Source organism: Miniopterus natalensis, chromosome X (assembly GCF_054644295.1).
Source record: "Miniopterus natalensis isolate mMinNat1 chromosome X, mMinNat1.hap1, whole genome shotgun sequence".
Classification (NCBI taxonomy): domain Eukaryota; kingdom Metazoa; phylum Chordata; class Mammalia; order Chiroptera; family Miniopteridae; genus Miniopterus; species Miniopterus natalensis.
Window position 1 is genome coordinate 98,810,933 of NC_142103.1, and position 23,649 is coordinate 98,834,581.

The following is a 23,649-nucleotide window of genomic DNA, read 5'->3' on the forward strand; positions in this document are numbered from 1 at the left end:
GCGTGCGGCCGCTTCCTCTGAGCGCCCGCCGGCCCCGCCCCCGGACTTGAATGTTGTGCCTCAGCGGCGGCACATGGAGACGGGCGCGACGCGAGCCAATCGAAGCCCGGGATGGCGCCCAGGCCCCGCCCCCGCCCCGCCCTCGCCTCACCTGGTAACTTACTCTAAGCACTTCCCGCGCCGGGTGGGGTCGCCTGCCCCGCCCCGCTGCCCCGCCCTGCCCCGAGGGCGGGGTCCCGCGCCGGCCAGCGCCCACCCTGCACGGGAGGAGGGTCTTTGGCTCCCTTTTTCAGGGGGCGGGGAAAGCTGTGGCGATTTCTCCCGAGGATGCTGGAGCAGGTGTCCCGCCCACCGCACGCCTAGCCCTTCCCAGAAAAGGGACGACGCATATGAAATTAGGCTTCCCTTTCTCCACCGCCGTACTGCTTAGGTCCTTAAAAGCTGAAGGATAGAAATCTTCATACGATCAGGGTGGCGACGAGGTTAGGCCACTTTCTGAGGGATGGCTCAAATCTGGAGTTGAGCCTTAAAAAGGAATAACATCGGTTAGTGTTAAATACTAGGGAATAGGGGTTTTTAAAAAGCCCTGGGAAGAATTGCACATGTACATGCATTAAGCCTCGCTGGGAAACACTAACCCAAAGAAAAAAAATCAGTTCAGGTTTATGCACTAATAAAAAATACGTTTTAGAATTTAATTTAATATAGACATATAAAACTTTCACCGCCAATAGTTTTATTTTAAGTAAAAACAGAAAACAAACAGCAGCTCAAGAAATAGCACTGATGACATATACTTTGGAATTTTGGTCAACTAAAATAAGGTCCAGGGACAGGAAGAAAAAAAACAAAAACACATCAGCAGATGGTTAAGGAGGGGGGAGATACAGAAGAAGAAAAAGGAAAAATTATGTCAATTCATAAATGGCCAAAATAATATTTCCCTTTGTGAATCTTAAGAAATTAAATAGAGGAGAGGATCTACTCCAAAAGCAGGAAGTTCTTATCTCTTCACTAAGTTTTCCTTACATGACATTTTGTAATAGACTTGCCAGGAGAGAATTAAGACAGCAGTAGGCTGGGACAAGAGTACAGGAAGGAAAGGTAAGTTGGGAGCAGCAAAGATTAACTTAGCTGGGAAATTTCCATTTCAAAATCTCACCACCATTGTATTTTCCACAACTGTAATACCCTCTCAGGAAAATTGGAAGCCAATAGATCATGTTTTTTCTCTTCCTACCTTCCCAATTGTATGCAGGCCTCCCTGAGAACAGCCCACCATTCTAACAGGTTAAAAAGGGACCCACTCTTTGTGATAAATGCCAAACCCTATCTTCCCCTCCAACTCCTGCGAAAAGAAATGTGAGGTATGGTAATCCCTAACATTTGTGCAGTTTAAAGCTACATTACGTCCTTTAAGCCTCACAGTAACTGAGGTAGATTGGGAAAACATTTTTATCTTGATTTTACAGATGAGAAAACTATGAAGAGATGGTGTGATTTGCCCAACTGAATAGTAGATTTGGAGCTGATCTGCATTATTCAACTCAGTTTAATAAATTTGACAGATATTTCTTAAGCACTAGATATTGCAGAGATGGGTAGAAAGTCCGTGCCTATCAATCCACCAACCAACACTTTCTGGTAGAGGAGACAGTATTGGCTGTGTCCCTCCAGGACCACTGTGAGGGATTAAAAAAAAATAATAAAAATACAAGATGTGTTGCTTTCAAGGAGTCCGAAACCTCACTGGAAAAGACAAAACTAACACAACAAATAAAAACAAACAATAAATGACAATATATAATTGTTAAATTGTGTACCCAGGCTAAGTGCTGTGGGAGTTTAGAGAAGAGGGAAAGTCTATGAGCCAAAGCTCAGCCAGGAAAATTTGATGAAGGGGCCCAAGGTGGGGAGCCCAAAGGACAAGAGAGAGAGGTAGGATCACAGGAGAGGAGCAACTTGGTGCCAAGGCAGTGTTGGGTGAGGGACAGCAGGCTGGGGCAGGAAGAAGGGGGGGCCTCTGGTGGGCTCAGGGATGCTAGAAGGGAAGCTGCTCAACATGGATGGATGGATGGATGGATGGATGGATGGATGGATGGATGGATGGATGGATGGACAACAGGCACACTCAGAGTAACCTAACAGCAGTAACGTTTAAAGCCAGGCCACAGGAGGGGAAAATGGCATTTTAAAAATGTTTTAATATCTAAAGAATTCCAAGTACTGTTCTTCACTTCTACAACAGCTTTTTGAATATAAGAAATAGTTATCAAACTTCAAAATAAACAGATAAGAATATAGAAACTATAAACACTCATATCTCTTGAGGCTGACAGTGAAAAAGGTTTTAGAAGAGAATTTCTGTATACTCCTGCAGTTCTAAATTTACACACTTGTTTCAGCTCCATCATGGCCAGAAAGATAATATATTCAGGAATAGCCAAGAAATGGTCTTTAAGTTATGTTTTTTCCTTTTAAATCCAGCATCAGTGCCCTGCATAAAGATGACCACAAACTTAGAACAATGTACTGGTTACTTATAGGAAGAGTATTCTAAAGCAGGGGTTGGAAAACTAGGACCAGTTGCCCGATTTTGTACAGCTCAAGAGCTAAGAATGGGTTTTTAATTTTTTAATGGTTGAAAAAAATTAGTGCTTCCTATGTACTGAATAATATTTCAGGACACATGAAAATTATATGAAACTTACATTTGTGTCCATAACCAAGTCTGAGTGGTACACACTCATGCTCACTCATTTGTGTGTTGTCTGTGGCTGTTTTCACACTATGATGGCAGAGTTGGGTCGTTGCCTAAAATATTTACTCTCTGCCCTCTATGGAAAAACTTGCTGACTCCTGTCTGAAGTATGGAAACCTAACAGTTTCTTATACCTACAGCCAATCTTTGGGTCACCTGGGAGGGGGTGGTATGGAGAATTCTATATGGCTTCTCTGAGCTTCAGAATTTTCATGAGTGATATTGAGAACTTTAAAAAGTACTTACTGAGGGACTGACCACTGAACAGTGGCCTCCTCACCCTTACCCACAGATTCCCTTTCCATGGTTTCAGTTATCCTCAGTCAACTGTGGTCCGAAAATATTAAATGGAAAATTCAAGAAAAAGACAATTCATAGGTTGTAAATTGTGTGCCGTTCCGAGTCATGTGATGAAATCTCGCGCCATGCTGCCTGGGAGGTGAATCTTGCCTTTGTCCAGCATCTTCACACTGGATTCACTCTTCCTACCCCCTTAGTCACTCAGTAGCTCAGTTATCAGATGACTGCAGTATCACAGTGCTTGTTTTCAAGTCACCCTTTTAGTAGCCTAAGGCTATGTCACAATGCCCACGTCATTCACTTCATCCCTTCACGTAGGTATTGTATCATCTCATTATCACAAGAAGGGTGAGTACAGTACAATAAGATATTTTAAGATCACATTCACGTAACTTCTATTACCTATATTGTTATAACTGTCCTATTTTATAATTAGCTATTGTTGTTAACCTGTTACCGTGCCTAATATATAAATTAAGCTTTATCACAGGTATGTATGTATAGGAAAAAGTATAGTACATATAGGGTTGGGTACTATCCTCAGTTTCGGGGATCCACTGGGGGTCCTGGAACATATCCTCACAGATATGGGGGGACTACTATAAACATTAAATAATCATTTGTTTGGCTGATTTCAACTTTTTTTTTTTTCTAGAAGTGAAGAAAGGTAGATCTTTAACAGTGTGAGAAGGAATCCTATTTCCCTGGCAGCATTTTTCCATGAGAAAGTTTCCACTCTACTCCCCAGGAGGGAATATTGATGAAGTAACATTAGTACTTCTCACAGCTCCTCTCATTTACTCTTCTCTAAGGAAGAAGTGATGGGAGAAAAAATTGATCATTCCTGGTTCCAACAGGGTCTCTGTCTATGTCTCCCTCTGTCTCTGTCTCCATCTGTCTCTCTCTCTCTGTTCCTCTCTCTCCCTCTCCCTCCCTCTGTCCCTACCACCACCACCACCCCTGAATTCTGCTGCCTTCAGAAGGGATTCCACTCCATCTCTGCTTCCGCATGGAAAGCACACCTAGTTTGGGGCCACTCCCTGTTCCCACTTGCACAACTTGATGGGTAAAAGACATCAATTTCCTTTCTGATTCCTAGGTAAGGGCCTGTTTTGCAGATACTCTCTGAAGTGGGGAAGGAATGGCATAGAGAGTAAGAAGAAGCCTGATTGCGGCCACAAACCCAATCCAAATGTCCAGTCCAACTCCAGCAACAATGAAGCTGATGTTGGCCACATGGACCTTACCCAATTCATTTCACACTCATGGAGAAAAAGAGGAGTTTGAGTACTTGCATCCCTGTATGTCCTACAAACCACTAATAATAATGGAATCTTACAAGTTACTGTCTCCCATAAAACCAGTTTTGAACATTGGTGAAATTATATCCTGTACCCACCCATGTGTGTGAGTGTAAGAGAGAGAGAGTGCCCTCTTCTTTCCTATACCAACTCCATCCTCTGCAGCAAAAGCTTGACAAATTGAGAAGGTAGCTGTTCTCAAGCAACAAACATCTTGTTCTCAGCAGCCCTGCTGGCCTCTTATGGAAGTTATCAGACAGTTCACCTTTCTTCATGGAATGAAGCCTTTGGTAGCCTGGGAATGGCTGAGCAGAAACGTTAAAAGCTTTCTGTGCACTGGGAAAGTCCAACAGTTATGTCAGACAAACTGGAGCCAACAGTTCTCACTACTTATTAACAATAGCAAGCTGTCTAACCTTGGGAAGGCAACTTCCTGCTTTGTTTCCCTGAACAGGGTTTTGGATAATAATTATCCTAGCCATATATTTTCATGGTGCTTTTTTTAATCACCCATAATACTCAAACATACTTCAGAGCTTTTTTTTATGTTTTAAGGGATAAAAATTTTTTTACTTATTCAGCACTTCAATCATCACAAATAAGAATTATTGTTTATTAAATTGATAAAATTCTGAAAATCAATTTTTCAGAAGCTATTCATGTTTCTGAAAAGTGTGGGATTCACTAAATGAGTCAGGGTAGGCTAACTACTGAAACAAACATATAATAACGATTTGTTTCTTGCTCATGTCACAGTCCAACAATACCCATGGATGGGGGGGTGTTCATTCAAAGACACCATCAAGGATAGGAGCTCCTCCATCCCCTGGGACCTCAACGTCCTCTACTAGATGCTCTGCACTTGACAGTTATAAAAATAAATAGGGAGCTCAGCAGAGTTGGAAAGAGAGAGTGCATGGAAGACTGCTTTCATGGGGGGGGGTTATAGGGCAGAGCCAAAGGTGGCACATATCACTTCTCCCTACTTTGTACTAGTTAGAGCTGTCATATAGTTGTACCAGACTGCAAGGGAGTCTGGGCAATGTAGTCAAGCTGTATACCCAGGAAGAGGAAATGGGTTTGGGGAATATCTAGCCAGATTCTGACAAAATTATCATGTAAAAATTGTAGACACTGTTAGTTCACTGCCAAGATTCCCGTCACCAGGCAATGCACCCATCAGTGAGTGTTGTCTGCTAATGGCTCACAACTGCTACTTTCTTTAAAGACTTCCCCTGGAGCCAACCTGGAGCCACTTCAGGGAGGTTACACCTCCACACCCCCTACAGAGCAGCCCAAAGTCAATGGCTGGCTGACAGGAAGTACAAAAAGCCAGACACTTGCCTCAAGGTGAAACCAACTCTATGGTACAAATCATGCTCCAGAGAGCCCTGTAGGATGAGGCTGAAGCAAGTCCCCAGCTGAGACCACATCCTTACTCAGCTCTTTCCCCTGCCCCATCCGGCTTCCCTCACTGAGGGCTCTCCCTCAACACGACACACACAAATTTCCATTTCAGTTTCTGCTCCCAGAGAACCCAACCTGAGCCAGGATTTTACATCAGAGAGTAATATTGCTCACATTTCATAGAAAAAGCATGAACAGCACAAGTCGATCTGTAAATATTTAAGTGATCTCAGTAGAGTATATATAGTCTTACACTCAATAAAGACCACTTTCCCAGTTCTGCAAACAGAATCTTTTTAGGGTGAATATGGATAGTGGTCCCATTCTTCACAGTGTAAACAGGTACTATTATTGTGTTCACTTATAATTCCAGAAGGAAAGGCACAACTTGGCAAAAAAGAAAAATTTATTTTTTGGATCCTAAAGTCAGGTACAATAACTCAGAGACAAACTTTTGAGAACAGTCTTTATCTACATTTCCACATTAAGGAGGAAAGACTCCTCCACCCAGAAATTAGGGTCTTTCCCTCTTGCTCCTCGTTAAACAGTTAGAGCAATGTTTTGTCATTCACTTAGGTCACAAAAACATCTTGTACATCCAGCTGCTCTCACCAATACATCAACTCTTAGGTTTAAGACAGGGACTAGGAACACTTCAGCAGTCATAAAATAAGAAAAGAGACACTAAAGCTACAAAAATGAAAAACAAATGAGGTAGCTAAATTAAAGCCTTCATACTCAGGACCTGCCTGTTCCAACTTCATAGCCTTCACGCAATTCTCAGGGGTGGAAATCTTCGTAACTACTTGGCATAAGTTACACCAAAAAAATTCATTGAAATTAGTATGTGAAGCCCTGGCCAGGTGGCTCAGCTGGTTGGAGCATCCTTCCATATATCAAAAGGTGGAAGGCTCGATTCCTGGTCAGGGCACAAGCGATTGATGTTTCTCGCATTGATGTTTCTCCTCTTTCTCTCTCCACCCCCTCCCTCTTCTCTCTCATTAATAAAAGCATACCTCGGGTGAGGATTTAAAAAAATCAGTATGAGAACCTATAATAAGAAACATGCCCATCCATGAGTTTCCTCAAGAATGAAAACCCATTTATTTGATAGAGTAGGCATTGTCTAGCTAAATTAAATCATCTGAGGTCCCCTGATCAGGTGCCCATCTGTTCTGGTGTTCAGGAAGAAGGTGGCATCTGGAAAGCACAGGGAATACATTGCCACTCTTAGGCTCCACCTGAACTGTACTTCAATAAGCAGCAACATATACACTGACTCCCTAACACAGGGGTGGGGAAGTCCGGCCCGTGGTCTGCATGCAGCCCTCGAAATCCTTTGGTCTTGCCTGCCAAGGCCTCACCAAAGAGAAGCAGTTCCAGCCATCACATTCAGTGTGAGTTAATTAAATGTTTGAGCAAATATAGCAGGCTAATTTTTAAGTTGGTAATTTTGTATGGCCCTCGAATGATGTTATAAACATCCAAATAGCCCTTGGCAGGAAAAAGGTTCCCCACCCCTGCAGGCCTAAAGACTAAAATCAGTCCATTTGAGGGCATCCTACTTAAGATTCCAAGGTTAAAGGAATTTTGTAATTCTACAATCCTAGTTTTTTAAAAAGTACATTCAAAAGAGAAAAAAAAAAAAAGGCCCTGGCTGGGTAGCTCAGTGTGTTTGAGCATGGTCCTGACATGCCAAGGTTGCAGGTTCCATCCCTGGTCAGGGCACATACAAGAATCAACCAAGGAATGCATAAATTAGTGAAACAATTTCGATGTTTCTTTCTTTCTCTCCCTTCCTCTCTTTCTAAGTCAATAAATTTAAAGAAAGAAAAAAAAGATGGGTGTACGGTTGGGAGGCACACAAAGCAGGTCCCTAAAGACAACAGACCTTGTCTATTTACCTGCATACAGTCACCATAGAAGTATACAGCATCCCCTCCCTTGCAATTAGGCTAAGCAGTTATCTTTTCCATTGTGGTTCAATAAGTTCCAACTTGAAATAGGTGACAATTTTTTGAAATAGTTACTCTAGTTTGAACAAAGGTTTTAATGTAGTTTGTTTCAAGTAACAAAACTACTTTGCAAGACCTACTTCTTTCCAAAATTAAAAATATATATACCAGTCTGTATTTGTTTCAGTATGACTTTTTTTGTTTTGTTTTTTCAAAACAGCATAGCAACATTGTGATTGCAGGACTTGCCTGAGGTTGTGGTCACAACTATAAACATTTGCACATCAGTAAGAAAACAAACAGGAGGAGATGGGTTCTTAAAAAAAAAAAAAAAAAGGTCCAGTTCAAGAGCGGTCACTCTGCATTCCTCCTTCAAATGGGCTCTCCTGTGGCTTAGCTTCCAGTAAGTCAGGGAACTGGTGTTTGGGAACACTGTCAGCAGCACCTGGTTTTTCCACATCAGCACTAATAGTTGACTGAGAGCCATGTATCTTGGGGACAGTAGTGTTACCCACAACGGAGCTGGCCCCCAGGGAAACTGGGGGAGTAGGAATACCTACACTCTGGATCACTGAGATCTTGTTGGTCTTCTTGGCCAGACCACCACTGAGCGTGGTAGTGCACTGATTCCACGTAACAGGGTCTACGTTCACTGAAGGGGCCATGATTTCCTGGGGAAACATTTCAGGGACCCTCCTTCCATCTGTTCCTAACAGAGCCATAGTATTCTCAGTGGCCTGCTTCCTCCCACAATGTGCAGAGCTATTGTTGGCCCCATGCATCATATAGTGGGCCTGCAAGTTGCCTTTGATGGTGAAAGCTTGTCCACATACGTTACATATGAAAGGCTTCTGCCCAGTGTAAGTCCATTCATGAACCTGAAGAGCACTAGCCAATGAGTTCTTTCCGAACCATGTGCAGCCGTGTTGCTTGCCTTGTTGGCATGGCTGGGCTGCTAACAAAGGTGCCATGCCTGGGGATATGGTTTCAGGTCCAAATGCACCAGGAACTTTAACTTTGACATAGGTTGGCTGAGCTCGGACAGTTGTTGATGGAAGGCTGCTACAACTTTCCATCTCAGTGCGGCTGTTCTCCGAGCTCTCTGCATTGCCACCAGCATCAGGAAACTTGGACTTGATACTTTCTGCTTGGCTATTGGCTGGGGTGAGGGCCTGAAAGGACTTGATTTCCAGAAAATTTGGACTTCGGCTCTGATACTCCTGATCTCCCATCATTGAGGATGAGTTGTTGGTTAAGACACCACTCTCTACTGAACCCTTTCCTTTGCTGCTCTGCTGCTGCAGGACCACAGGAGCAGGACCCACCTTCCCATGGGCAACCAGGGGGGCCGTGGTAGTGAACCTTGGCATGGGTGATGCCAAGTGGCTGCTGGGAAGAGGCATGGGGACCTTCAAGGAGCTGCTGGGGGCATCCTGGAAGCCGGCTTTGTCTACTTCAGTGCTTTCAACATTATTGTGACAGATGGCACCATTCTCACTGACCATCACCAGATCAGGACCCATAAAGTCACAGGGATTCTCTTGCAGGGGTGTGTGGGGAATCTGGCCACCCATGTGCATCCGAATATGTTGCTGCAACATGACCGCGTTGGTAAACTTCTTCTGGCAGATGGGGCACGAATGCGGAGTCTTTATTGATGTGTTGGTTCCATGAGCCTCTAAGTGTGTCTTCAGATTTTCTTTGGTGGAGAAGGCTCGGTCACAGATCTCACACCGGAATGAACTTTCCCTGGTGTGGGTGTGGTAATGCATTTTGAGGGCACTTTGGGAGCTTAAGACACGGTGGCAAGTGAGACATTCATTGGGGTCGGTGGTGGCCTTGTAAGTGTTCTCCACCGGCTGCTGCAACTTCAGAGTCTCTGACCCTGGCTCGGGTGCCCCTCTCCCTTGGGAGTCACCAACCCTTGGGTAATTATGGTTTGGCCCCACCCCAAAGAACAGGAATCCATCCTCACTTTGTGGTGAAGGCCAGGGCTGCAGGGGGTTAGCCAATGGGCGACCCACTAGGTCCCTGGGGTTAGTCCCCCAAGGGAGATTCTGAGGTAGTCCTACATTGGGGGTCCCTGGGGCCACGACAGGTTTGTTGTCGAAAGAGAGACTCGATTCATCTACAGGGACAGGTACAGAGAATGCACAGGGAACACCATTACCTGCTGTCATTTTGTCATGGAACTTGGCAAACGGCTGGGGGTTTGCCTTCGCCTGGAGATGTTGATGAAAGTGCACCTTGAGGTCACCCTCGGTGGTGAACCACTGGCCACAGACAGAGCACACAAAGGGTCTCTCTCCAGTATGGGAATGGAGGTGAATCTGCAAGGAGCTCTCAGTCCCAAAAACCTCACTACAGTACTTACACTTATGCCTATAGAGGGTAGCCTTCTCTTTGGGTTTCACAGCCACTGGGGACACACTGGGTGGCTTCCTTTTCCCTTTCATGGATGGGTCTAATGCCACAGTGGAGAAAGGGCTCTGGAAGAGCACAGAGCCTTGGGACTGAGGTATCAAAGCACCTGGGACGTGGTTTGGGAGCACCCTTGACCCATCTGGCCTCACAGCAAAGGATACCAGCCCTGGGGACGCAGAGCTGGTGGTGGAAGGGGTGTTTGTGTGAGGGAGGTTAGCTTGTTTCGAGGTGTCCAGAGATAGACCTTGGCCCTGCTGGGGCACTTGGCTGCCTACGGTCTTCAGGGTGTCAGCTCCTGTCATGCTGGAGTGGAGGGCTTGGGAAGCCCACATGCTCACTTGAACGCGGATCTGCTCAGTGAGCTGGAACTGATGTAGCTGCTGCTGCTGCAGACACAGAATCTGCTCCAGGAACCATGGGACGCTGTTGGCACCAGGCAGGGGGGTAGGCAGGGGGGCAGGCAGTGGGACAGGCAGGCGGACGGGCAGGGGGGCGGGCAGGGGGACGGGCAGGGGGGCGGGCAGGGGGACGGGCAGGGGGACGGGCAGGGGGACGGGCAGGGGGGCAGGCAGGGGGACGGGCAGGGGGGCGGGCAGGGGGGCGGGCAGGGGGACGGGCAGGGGGGCGGGCAGGGGGACGGGCAGGGGGACGGGCAGGGGGACGGGCAGGGGGATGGGCACGGGGGGGGGCAGGTAGCGTGTCAGCTCTCTGCTGACCCACCGCCACCTTGGTGCCTGGTAGTGCTTGAAGAGTGACATGAGTGTTGGCCACTTTGCCTTTGGGTAAATAGCTTAAGTCCTGGGGTGTGGGTGGCAGGGCGGTCTTCATCTTTAAGTGCAGAACAGACTCCACCCCTGGCTTCTCCTTCATGCCCCATGAGCTGCCACCATGCTCTCTGTGACTGTCCTTACTGCTTTGATTGTATGGCTGGTGGCTCTCCACAGCCCTGAAGAAGTCTTCTGAAGGCACCAGCCCCTCACTGTTGTTCACGATGAAGACAGGTACAGGTTTTGGGCAATTTTTCTTATGTTCTAAGAACTCAGAGAAGCTAAAGAACTCTCCACAGCATATCTCACAGACGTGAGTCTGCTCCCAACAAGGCCTCTTTACCTTCACTTGGTCCACATTCGTGTCTGCAGTCCCCAGGTGGTTCTCTGGAGCACCTGGCTCCCTCACCGCACGCTCCGCAGCGGCTGCATCTGCAGATTCCGGGGCCAGCTGCTGCGGCCGCTGCTCTCCCTGCTCCTCCTCCAAGGTGAGGTGTTTCGGTTTCACCTGTTTGCGCCTCGACATGATGCAAGTATCGGGGTACCGGGAAGCTGCAGTTATTTGCCACTCTGCCACAAATTCCTGGAGTTGGGGATAAATTTTAAATAATAAAATTGCTTTTCAAATATAGGACCATAGAAATAAATAAAGGAACTAAGTAAGGACAATGTACATAAAAAAACTTTTTCACAGTCAAGGATGTTTCCAAATAGCATTTTTGAGAAAAAGCAGCATGTCTTAATCATGTGATGCTCAATAAATTATTGATTTAAATTAAAGGAGGAATCAGAATTACCTGGAAAGTACTAGAAACACAATGGCAAAGTATCCTTTCAAGATATCCTCTCATGAGAGGCTTATGTTTGCCCTTGCCACCAAATCTTCTCGTTTAAGCCTACTTTCATGACATGACTTTATCTCAACTTCATGTCTTCTGTGACATTTTCACTCATTTCTTTAATTCTCTTCTCTAGGAGTCCAGCCAGTCACTAGATGTCCAAGATGGCATACTCACAGGGCTGTTGACAGGAGGTCTCGGGTCCTCCTTATGTGGCCTCTCCACAAGACTGCCTAAGTGGCTTCAGGACAAGGCAGCTGACTTCCCTCACACCGTCTTTTATGACCTAGTCCCAGATGAGACATACCACTTCTGCCATATTCTATTTGTTAGAAGCAAGTCACTAAGTCCAACTCACACTCATGAGGAAGGGACTTGAGCTCCAATTCTTGAAAGGAATATCAAAGAATTTATGGATACATTTTAAACTACCACACAACTCTTCACAGAACAGGTTCTTAACTATCATCTTGTTTTTCACAGCATCACTCTCAAATTTGCAAAGTGCTGTGATTTTTAATTCAAACCATGAGATTGGTTTTGATGCCAATCTATTTATAACCTTATAATGAGAACAGACAGGATTACTAACATTCATAAGCATTATTTTAGTTTACTAACCTTTTTTCAGTCATTCTGGATTCACGGAAAATTGCAAAAGTAGTAAAAGAATTCCTATATACATTTCACCCAGATTCCCCAAATGTTTCTACTCTTCCCCTCTCACTCTTTGGCTATAATCTCCACTTGTCCTTGTATTCAGAGTTGAGCCCAGTCTCTCTCCCCTACTGCAAAACCCCTGTGTAGTAATCCCTCTTGAATAAAGTCTGCTTTGCCATCTTTATCACGTAATGCTTTCTCTCTCCCTCACTCTCACCCCCTCTCTCTTTGTTTCTCACTCTCCCCCCTCTCTCTTTCTAGATATATTTTCTGATTCATTTGAGAATAAGCTGTAGGCATAAAATCCCTTTACCTCTGAATACTTCAGTGTACATTTCCTAAAAAAGGGAATATTCTTTTGTATGATCACTGTACAATGATCAAAATCAGGAAAATAACTGTCATCTGATCTACAAACTTTATTCAATTGTCACCAATTGTCCCACTAATGTTCTTTAGAGTAAAAGGGGGAAATTTTTTTTCCTCATCCAGGATCCAGTTCAGGAACACATGGTATATTTAACTGTCACGTCTCTTTACTCTCCCTTCATCTGAAGCAGCTCCTTGGTCTTTCTTTGTATAATGACCTTGACATTCTTGAAGACTACAAGTCATTTATTATTTCAGTTTGTGAGTAGATAGTATTCAATTTGCTTACAAACCTGTATCTTCATTCCTATGTAAGCTTTGTAAATTGTTCTGACAAGCACATAAAAATAAGCACTCTTAAATACTTTTAAAGTCTATAAATGGCTTGTGAGACAACTGATAATTTTAAGAATTAATAAAGGGAAAGAATCAAACATTGATCTTGGCTTCCCTATCGAGCTGTACCACTGGTGAACCAAATAGTAGATGAAATAGAATTAGAAAAGGAACAACAGAATTAAAATATCACCATTTTGCAACCCCTAATGAATAAATCTGAACATTAATCATCAATGGCTGCTAATATATAAAAAGAGGCAGGACACGTGCTTCTGGCTAGTCATACGCAATGCTACCTTTGAAATACAATTACCAAAAAGCAAACCTCAATTTCATCAAGTCTCTCTAGCTCAGTACTGTCCGATCAAGCCACTATGTAATTTTATATCTTCTAGTTGCCACATTAAAAGCAACTAAAAATATGTGAAATCAACTTTACTAACATTTAATCCAATATATCTACAATATTATCATGTCAACATGAAATTATTAAAGAAATACTTTAGACTCCTTTTGTACTAAGTCTTTGAAATCTAGTACATATTTTACACTTACAGCACATCTCAATTTCAACTAGTGTTAAAGAAAATAACTATTCAGATATTTGTCAAAGATGGTAAAGCAGACTTTATTCAAGAGGGATTACTACACAGGGGTTTTGCAGTAGGGGAGAGAGACTGGGCTCGACTCTGAATACAAGGAAAAGTGGAGACTTATAGTCAAGGAGCAGAGTGGGGATCAGTGGATAGAAAATTACTAAGACAAAACATCAAAGTTAGGGGGATTCTTCTAAGATGGGCTCAACTGATGGTAGGCCAGAGTGATGAGATATTGAGGGTAGAAGATGAGGAATTTGATCAGATATTAAGAGTGGGAGATTTTCACTAACCTAACCCAGAATAATTCTTGCTAGAACTGAATTAAGCAGGTCAAGGACAAAGCCCAAGGCCAGAACCTAGTCAGAAAGGTTCAGACTCAGAGGAGGTTGACTCAAGTTTGGTCAAGGAGAGAGTCTTTACCACTAGTCACATCTCAAATGCTCAACAACCACATATGGCCAGTGGCCACCATGTTGGACAGTGTAACTCTAGACAGATCAATGGGCAGGAAACACAGAAGACAGAGGAACATGTTAGACACCACCACAGAGAAGTGAGCAGCCAAAGCCAGACAGAGGGATTCTCTACAAGACAATCTAACTTCAATAAATAAATTACAAGGAAGAAAAGGAGATTGGGGGTGGACCTCTACATGAAAAGAGATTTAAGGTACATATAACTAAATCACAATCTGTGGTTCTTATTTGGATCCCCATTCAAACAAACTAAAACGAATGTATGACACTTATGACACAAATGGGAATTTGAACACTGTGATAATAATTATTGTTTAATTTTTTCAGGTGTGATAAGAGTCTTATGGTTAAGTATAAAAGAGTCCTTATAAAGGTACATTGTGAAGAATTTATGAGTGAAATTATATTGTTTTAGAATCACTTTAAAATTATAAGGGGTTTCCATTTATATGAAATATCCAGAACATGCATATCTTAGAGACTGAAAGCAGATTAGTGTTTAACAGGACTGGAAGGAAAGGAGAATGGGAGTAACTGCTTAAGGGGTGTGGGGCTTCCTTCTGGGCTGATAAAACCCTTCTGAAATTAGGTAGTTGTGATGGTTGCACAAGATTATGAATTACTAAATGCCACTTAACTGTAAACTTTTAAATGGTGGAAATGGTGAATTTTATGTTAGATGAATGTTACCACAATAAAAAAGAAATATGTTTGAAAGAAAAATAAAACTATAATGGGGGAGCATGTGGTATTATAGATGAAACAACTGAATTAGAGTTGATAACTGCTAAAAGTGGGTGATAAAAACATGAGGGGATTCATTTTATTATTCTTTTTATGTTGTGTATGTCTGAATTTCCCATAACAAAAAAAAATTTAAACAAAGTCAGTCAACTATAAGGAAAATTTGAATGTGGGCTGTGTATTAGATGATGTTAAATGATAATGTTTATTTCTAAAGTGTGATAATGACATAACAACATAGTGTTACGAGAAACAACTCTGATGGATGCATTCTACGTTATCTACAGGTGAAATGACATACTATTTTGAATTTGCATTAAAATACTCATGCACAAAAGGAAAAAAAGAGAGGGATTAGTTTGAAACAAGAATTGTAATGATGCCTGGCTGGCGTCGCTCAGTGGTTGAGTGTCCACCTAGTTCGATTTCTAGTCAGGGCAAATGCCTGGGTTGCGGGCTCAATCCCCAGTAGGATGATTCTCTCTCATCGCTGAGGTGTCTCTCTCTCCCCCTTCCTCTCTCTGAAATCATTAAAAACGTATTTTTTTAAAAAAGAATTGTAAAATGTTGGCAACTGTTTTAGCTGAGTGATGGGTACAAAGGGAGAATTATATCAATCTAATTTTTTATGTTTGCATTTTCCAAAGTAAAGTATTTATTTTTAAATAAAGGGGGGTGCTTATGAGCACCCCCCTTAGCAGTCCCATTTTTAATTCCAATATGCAAGCTCTCACCTGGACTCCTATACAGTATCTAAGTGTTTTTGAACCTAACATTCAACAGAAATGTTAAACGAAATAACAATATTAGGTCATGCCTTTCTCTTTGAAAATAGTGACATACCTGGCAACTATTCAGGTTTTTTTTTTAAAGAATGTGACCTCATAAGAAAGTTCAGTACATCTGGCCAACAATGCCTGCCTTCCTTTTGCACTGAAAGAAATTAGAAGAGTATGTTCATTTTGAAAAGGATGTTTATTTCACATGTGGGATATTTATTATCTTCATAAGACTCTACCCCTTAACTGAAATGGCGACCAGGAACAGGAGCACTCACTAATAAGCTGGAATTTTTTCTTTTTTTAGCTTTAGAACCTCTTGGGAGAATGTGTTTGCAAAGTTTCCATATTACTACACATGCCAACTCAATAACGGTGACAATAACAACACTGGATTAAAAAAAATTAAAGAGTTTATCACCTCTGTAATTATTTCCATTTCGGAACTGGAATGCTGTACTTGCATTGATAGAAAAAGGCCTTAACGTACAATGAAGCTTTAATACGAGGCCTTGTGCAACCAAAATTTGGAAACATTTTTTGAGTTCATAAAATTCATTCTCAATTTTGACCTAAACCAGCTGTTTCATTTAAGCCGACGGATTTTTTTTTAAAACTATGCTTTCTGGAGCCCAATCTCACCTAGCAACGCCTCATCAGATTTCTGATCCTTTAGAAAAGCACTATTAGAAACTTTTACAAGCCTGTTACATCCCCAGAGATAACAACTAGCTTAAAAAATATACTTAGGCAAGTATATGAGAGTTCATCAAATACATAGCATGACCCACTAGGATGACTATAATCAAAATAAGAGATAATAACAAGTGTTGGTGAAGATGAAGAGAAACTGGGATCCTCATACACTGCTGATGGGAATGTAAAATGGTTCAGCTGCTTAGGAAAGCAGTATGAGTTCCTCAAAAAATTAAACACAGAATTACCATATGACCTAGCAATTAGAAATGAAAACATATGTCCAAGCAAAACTTGTACATGTGTTCATAGCAGTATGATTCATTTATCTATAAAGTAAAAACAATTCAAATGTCCACCAGCTGATGCACGGATAAACAAAATGTGGTCTATCCATACAATGAAATATTATTTGATAATAAAAAGGAATGAAGTAACGGTATGTGCTGTTGTAAAATGGATAAACTTGGAAAACATTATGCTAAGTGAAATAAGCCAGACACAAAGGACCACATATTATATGATTCTTTTTCTATGAAATGTCCAGAACAGGCAAATCTAGAGAGACAGAGTGGTTGCCTACGGATGGGTGGGGACAGACTGGACTAAAATAGAGAATGACTGCCAGTGGGTACAGGGTTTCTTTTGGAGGTGATGAAAATGTTCTGGAATTAGTAGTGATGTTTGAACAACTTTGTGAATATACTAAAACCCACTGAGTTATACACTTTAAAAGGGTTAATTTTATGGCATGTAAATTATGTTTCCTTTTTTTTTTTTTTTTTTTACTGTTTTTTTAAATACATAGCATGTCACTACCACCTCTCCATTATTCCCTTGTCAGAGCAAAGAAAGAACAGCGCATGGTAAGACAACAATCTAGTTGCTCTCCTTTACCTAAGTCATGCTGGGAATTTAACCCCCAGCCTATACCAGTCCACACTGACGCAAATAAGCAACACTTCACACCAGGTGTTGCACTCTTTGCCACTTCATTACATCATGCAAATGCCATGATCACCTTGGACTACTTCAACTAAAAACAAACAGACTAGGCAGGGAGAGCAGTGAAATTGAGCCTTCTCAAATGGTGCCCTTTTAAATCTTGCCTCTCCCTTCCTCTTTCTTACCCTGGATCAGAGTCCCCAACAGAAGTCCATGGTTCCTGAGAGTAAGACCACATGAGGCAGCTCCATCTGGGTGTCCAGGTGGAGAGGGCAGGTCTCCAGCCTTTTCCCAGGCTTTGTGATAGCCTGTAAGGGAAAGCAGTTTAACAGCTCAGTGGGCTCTCTCACTTGACACAGTGGGTATGTTACATACATTTCTGAAGCTGTATAAACCAGGTTTTCATAAGGATAACTGAAATTTGAACAAACTCAGGACAGGCTTAAAAGTAAATCTTATTATGAATCATTTTGTTAAATGATTAACTATTTTTTTGTTGGGTCATCCTTGATTTTCGTCTATCTAGTTGACTTAAAGCACATGAGACATTAAAGATTTTTGTTTTATAGATACATTTATACATACATATCTGAATATTTATAATTCATCAGAGAAGAGCTTCCTGAACACAGAAAATTACTAAGTTCAGATCTTAAGTAGTGAAATTAATTTAAAACTTTCTTTTTAGCTACTTTCAAACCACACATTCAAAATGTACTTGTAAGTTAGTAAGGCTAACTCTAAGTGGATCTCGTTTTATTTTTTGTTCTTTTTTTTAAATAAATGAAAATTCTCCCTCAAATTAATTTATATAAGAATGAGGCAGAGTAGAAACCTGTAAAACAATAACTAAATTTTTAAATATATAATTATCTGGCCCAAATTTTCATCAATAGATGAATGGATAAACAAAATGTGATATATACATATAATGGAATACTTTTCAGCCACACGAATGAAGGAAATCCTGACACATGCTACAATATGGATGAACCTTGAGTACATCCACAAAATGTCAGACAGAGAAAGACAAATACTCTATGATCTCACTTATATGTGGAATCTAAAAACATCGAGCTCATAGAAACAAAGACAATGGTGGTTGCCAGGGCTGAAGGGAGAAGGAAATGGGGAGGTGTAGGTCAAAGGGTACAAACTTCCAGTTATAAGATAAATAACTTCTGGGATGTAATGTAGAACATGGTGACTATAGTTAACAATAATGTATTGTGTACTTGAAAGTTGCTAAGAAAGAAGATCTTTTAAAGTCCCATGCTGCTGATATTTTGGTAAATCATACTGTGGATGCCAATGGTTCTCCTTCCTACTGTCAAGCCTTTCCTGTCTCCAATTACCTCCTTGGTCACCTTCCAACAAGCATCCTCTGAGAAGTGTTGGCTGAGTGCAGTCGTCAGAAGGGGTCTATAGTTCAGGAGTCTCAGAGGAAAAATAAAACAATTGTGTCTACATACATTCAATAAGTTTTAAATGTAAAGTAAATTATGATTTTCACAGATACTTCAATTATCATTACAATCCTAAAGTTTATACATTCACCATAAAGACTCAGTTGACCAGTTTCCTTCAGCTAACATTCCGCTGATAGAGTGAATTTGATCTCAGCTAATGTATTTTTATGTCAACTGCATATTATTACTTACATTTGTCCAATTTTCACTTTTAGCTGTGACCAAAGTGCTTCCTCATATTCCCAATTTGTAGAACTGGCTAAGCAGTCCACTGAAGCATAAAGCAGTTAAGAAAAAGTTATCTAGGCCCTGACTGGGTAGCTCAGTTGGTTAGAGCATCGTTTCCATGCGCCAAGGTTGCGGGTTCAATCTCCGGTAAGCGTACATACTAGAAGCAACCAATAAATGTGTAAATAAGTGGAACAACAAATCTCTCTCTCTCTCTCAAATCAACAAATAAAAAAGTTATCTAAATACAGTAGTGCAGAATAAATTCATAAATGCCTAAGTGCATAAGAAGTCTGAGCTGACTCTGTTATCTGTGTAATGGGCAGACAAAAAAGAAGAGGAATAAGAAATACAGTAATTATACAAAAATTAGATTTTGTCTCTAGATTCCTGTGCTTTGCTTGTTCTGCAACTGTCAAATAGTGGCAGGAAGCCACCAAGGCCTTTGAATACTGTTCATAAACAAAGCACAATGACCTCTCTGGTAAACCAACTGAAAATTTCCCGAATAAGCTAAAAATTGTGCTTTCCAGGATGCTAAAGGTTCAACTTGTACTACTGCCAAGAAGTTTGTAAAACCACTTACAGAGTTAATGGAAATGTTATGCTAAGAAGGAAAATGGAATGGTCAGTTGCCAAAATTCTCTGATCAAATGCTGGTGTTGTACATCCCCTAATATCAATGGCATTCTGTATAAACAAGCACTTATTGTGGTGTTTATGTGAATAGGTAGTTCACATTACAGCTACAATAAATTTGTTCTTGGCATATATGAGTGAGATGTGCTCAGTTTTCTTTTATGTCTGAATACCCATGTTACATAGCAATTTTTCATTTAGGTAAAAATTACTGTGGGAACCAGTAGCTAGGGTAGCACCAGCTATGCACGCAGCAATACAAGGCTTTGCTAGGTGAGTCAGATTAGTGGCAAGTGACAGAAAAATAGTTGAAACTGTCTCAGGCCACTGATCATTTATTGGCTCACACAGCTTAATTTAGGGACTCAAGCAATATCATTGCAAGTTGTTTTGTTTCCAGTTCTCCTCTCTGCCTTTCCCTCTGTTAGCTTCATTTTCAGGCTCCACAGAGTGTCTCCCAGCTGCTCCAGTCGCACATGCTCTCAGGTTGAAGTCCAACTGGCCACTCTTGCAATAGCCCCAACTAACATCTACTTGAATTTCATTGGCTATGTCTAACTGGGTCACATTCTCATCCGTGAATCAGCTTCTTTGGCCAAGGGAAGGTTATGCTTTGATTGGCCACACTCGAGTCACCATCCATCCCTGGAACTGGGGATGAATTAAACTCTCACCAAAACACAGAATCTGAGATGCAAGAGGGGCCAGTCTTCCAAAGAAAAACCAGGAAATTATATCAAGCAAAGGTTGAATGGATAATGTGGAAGGAGATAATAATAGATGACAGCTACAGTGTGTGAATAAAATGGCACTTTTTTCACACTCCATTCATTCAGGACAGCAGGATGTCAGCAACCTGCTTCTTGATTCAGTGTGAAAGTAATCTCACTAAACTGCCACTACTGCTGTTTTTTTCATTATGCTGTGAAAAGAAATAGGTAGCATATACAAGATGACTTTTCCACACTAGAGTGCATTAACTATCAAGAAAAATGATGCTCATATAAGCATGACAATTATCATGCCAATAAAGACTATTTCTACATATTCCAGTGTTTGCTGCTTTCCAAAGTGCAATTCAGTGATGCATTTAATACACTGGATTGTTTGAGCTTATCACTCAAGATCCAAAATACTGTGATTTCTAATGTTCAGCATAAGATACTGGACTTTTTAGAGATCAGACTGAGGTACAAATGACTCAATCCCCAGCACTTTGACACTTTATCAGCTTTTGATGAGCTCCTTCATTCGATGGAGAAAGAAACCACTGCTGTATTTTGGGGTATATTTTAGAATTACATGCTATTCTACTTAAACAAGGTAGATCCTCTCTTGAAATAGCACTTGAACGAATGAAAGGAAATTTTTAAAGGCACAGACTTTCAAGGAAATAGAAGGCCCTAGAGAAGGTGACAGCTGATAAGACATGACAACAAAATTTTGAAAGCTGGAAGGTAAATGGCCAAATGGCATATGATATAGTGAAGCATAAAAAGCTAAGTACCTGCAAGGTGGAAAACCAATGAAAAGTAAGACAATCCATGTCTCAGAACCCCCAGAAAAGCTTATGAACTAGAGGGAGAAGGCCCTCTGAAGGTGGGATGCAGTGTGGGGCCCAAAACAGAGTGGGTGAAAGTTCTTTCAAAGGAAAAGCTAGATCCCAGATCTTCATCCTAACCCCACTCATTCCCAAATATAGAATGAATGTGTGTAAAAACTTAACTTAGTTTATAACGAAAAAACCTTGTAGCATGGCAAAACTGGTTCAAAGATCTTTTAAGAAACTGATATGTATGTACTCAAACAGGAAAACCATGCTGAAATAAGCTTGTTAATTTAACAACAAAACCATTACTATACAACAGGCCAATAAAACCATAACCCTTGGGGTTATCATTTCTACTGGACACCTCTGTTGAACAAAAATCTACAAGTTAATATGTAAGTTCACAGAATATGAACCCTCATCAATAGAAAGTAGTATGTCCAATAAAGAACCATATTCCAGAAAATGAAATAATCCTTGGGTAGGCCCGATGGACAGTACTGCAACACGACATTGAAAGGACATCCAGTCACTCTTTTGCCTTGTTTATATGTTTTGAATAATTTTTCTCAATAAGAGAAATAAACAGTCTTTGAAAATCCATAATTTGAATACTTACAAGCATTCTCCATATTACAATAGCAAGAATACAGCTAGTACTGTAGAAAAGAGAAGCAACCTTTTTCTACACTACTAGCTCCTTTCCCTTGGAGCGTTGGTTCTTAAAAGTACTGTAATGGTGTAAAATATAACCTAGAGTATTTATTTTTAAAGAGGGCAGATTCAGGCCCACCAGAGAGTCTGACCATATTTTAAGAAAACAAGCCCTAGTACATAAACATAATAGGTGCACAGTCACAAAGCAAAGATGGGCTTTGTCACTGCCCAGGCAAGGGACTCAAACAAGACAACCACCCTGTTCATGAGGCTCCCTAAAAAGGCCTCCAGGCTGTTTTCTCTGCATATCTCCAGGTCCTCAAAGTCCCACTGGCTTCTTTCTTGCTTCCTTTTTCTCCCTCCTCAAACCTCAGCCTGCCCATCTCTGAAACCAAGGCAATCCTAACCCTGTTGTGCATTGGTTTGATATGATTTCAAGTCTACTTGTTTATGACAAAGACAAAAAAGTTGTTTTTAGAAGTGAAGTTGTTTGGGTATAAGGCTGAGGAAGCTGTATCAGGATGTCATCGTCTCGCCTGTCACTGAGAAGCAGTCAGCGGCTCAGCTGGGGGCTTATCGATAAGAACCTGTCGAGGGGCAACTGACAGACTATAAATACCGAAAGTTTCGGACTGGGCCGGGTGGCACCCTGGCGGGCGGTGGCTGTGCCCCAGGCAGCCGCCTCGGGAAGAGAAGGGACGCTTGTTCCTGCCCCTGGGCGGCCCCCCGTAGGCAGCGGGACGCGCCGGCGCCGGCTCTCGGCTCCCGGAGCGCGACCCCTCGGAGCGGCCGCCCGCTCGCAACATGGACGCCTCGGTTCCCCAGCCACGGGCTCAGCGACCGCAGAGGGCCAGCCTCCCGCCGCGGGGGGTCAGCTCCAGGCGGTCAAGCCGCGTCGCCCGGTGATATAAAAAGGTCCGCCACAGCTAAGTCTGGACTTTATTCCTGCCTGGAAGAATAGCGCGAGCAGCCTAGCATTGCTATGGAGGAGGGTTTTTCTTCGCTTAAGAGACATTATCCCGTATGCTTTTGGCTCATAAAGTTCCCGCAGTGAAGCTGTGTTAAATAAAGTGTGGCAAAGACAGAGTCAGTCTCGGAGCATAATTTTGCTCCAAAACAACACGCCCATGCTCACACCGGGTCATTCATATATTTTTCCTCTCTCTTCTAAGGTCACTGTTCACGAATAAAACTTATTCCCAACTCCTTTAGGGTTTTACCCTTTGATTTACAAAAACCTTACCTTTCCTCAAAAATCCTGGCTCGTCCTAGCCGCAGCGGGTCGGCGGTTAAATGTCGGCCCGGGCGTCGGAGGGTTGCGGATTCGATTCCGGGTCAATGACACGTACCCCGGTTGCAGATCCAATCCTCGTCCCACCCCCGTCTAGGCGCGAGCGGGAGGCAACCAATCGATGTGCCTCTGCCACATCAATGTTTCTCTCCCCCTCCCCCCTCCCTTCCACTGTCTCTAAAATCAGTGGGGGAGGAAAAAAAACAACAAACCTGGCTCATGCAAAAAAGCATTGGCTTTCACACTATGTCCAATACTGGCTCTCCCAAATACCACCAAAATAAACTATTGATGAGCAAAGCTTATTGTTTATCGCAGTAACGGATATCACTACGTTGACAGTCTTACACAGTCTCTCTGCAAGAGCAAAGGCAAAATTGGGATATTTACGAGGGTTTTTATTTTTATTTTTGCCAGGTCTGATTGATTTTGTTAATCCTCACCTGAGGATATTT

General features: G+C 42.2%; 1 protein-coding gene across 1 annotated transcript in view; it reads right to left on the reverse strand.

Annotated features, from left to right (window-relative positions):
• Positions 1–8,058: 8,058 nt before the first annotated feature.
• LOC107535660 (sal-like protein 4) overlaps positions 8,059–23,649 on the reverse strand; it is a 47,999-nt gene continuing 32,408 nt past the window's right edge. The window contains exons 2-4 of the mRNA XM_087813606.1: positions 17,547–17,669; positions 10,849–11,498; positions 8,059–10,607 (exon numbers count right to left, since the gene is read on the reverse strand). Of these exons, the coding sequence (XP_087669732.1) occupies positions 8,069–10,607; positions 10,849–11,441 (3,132 nt within the window). The 5' untranslated portion in view covers positions 11,442–11,498; positions 17,547–17,669 and the 3' untranslated portion in view covers positions 8,059–8,068. The remainder of the gene's footprint in view (positions 10,608–10,848; positions 11,499–17,546; positions 17,670–23,649) is intronic.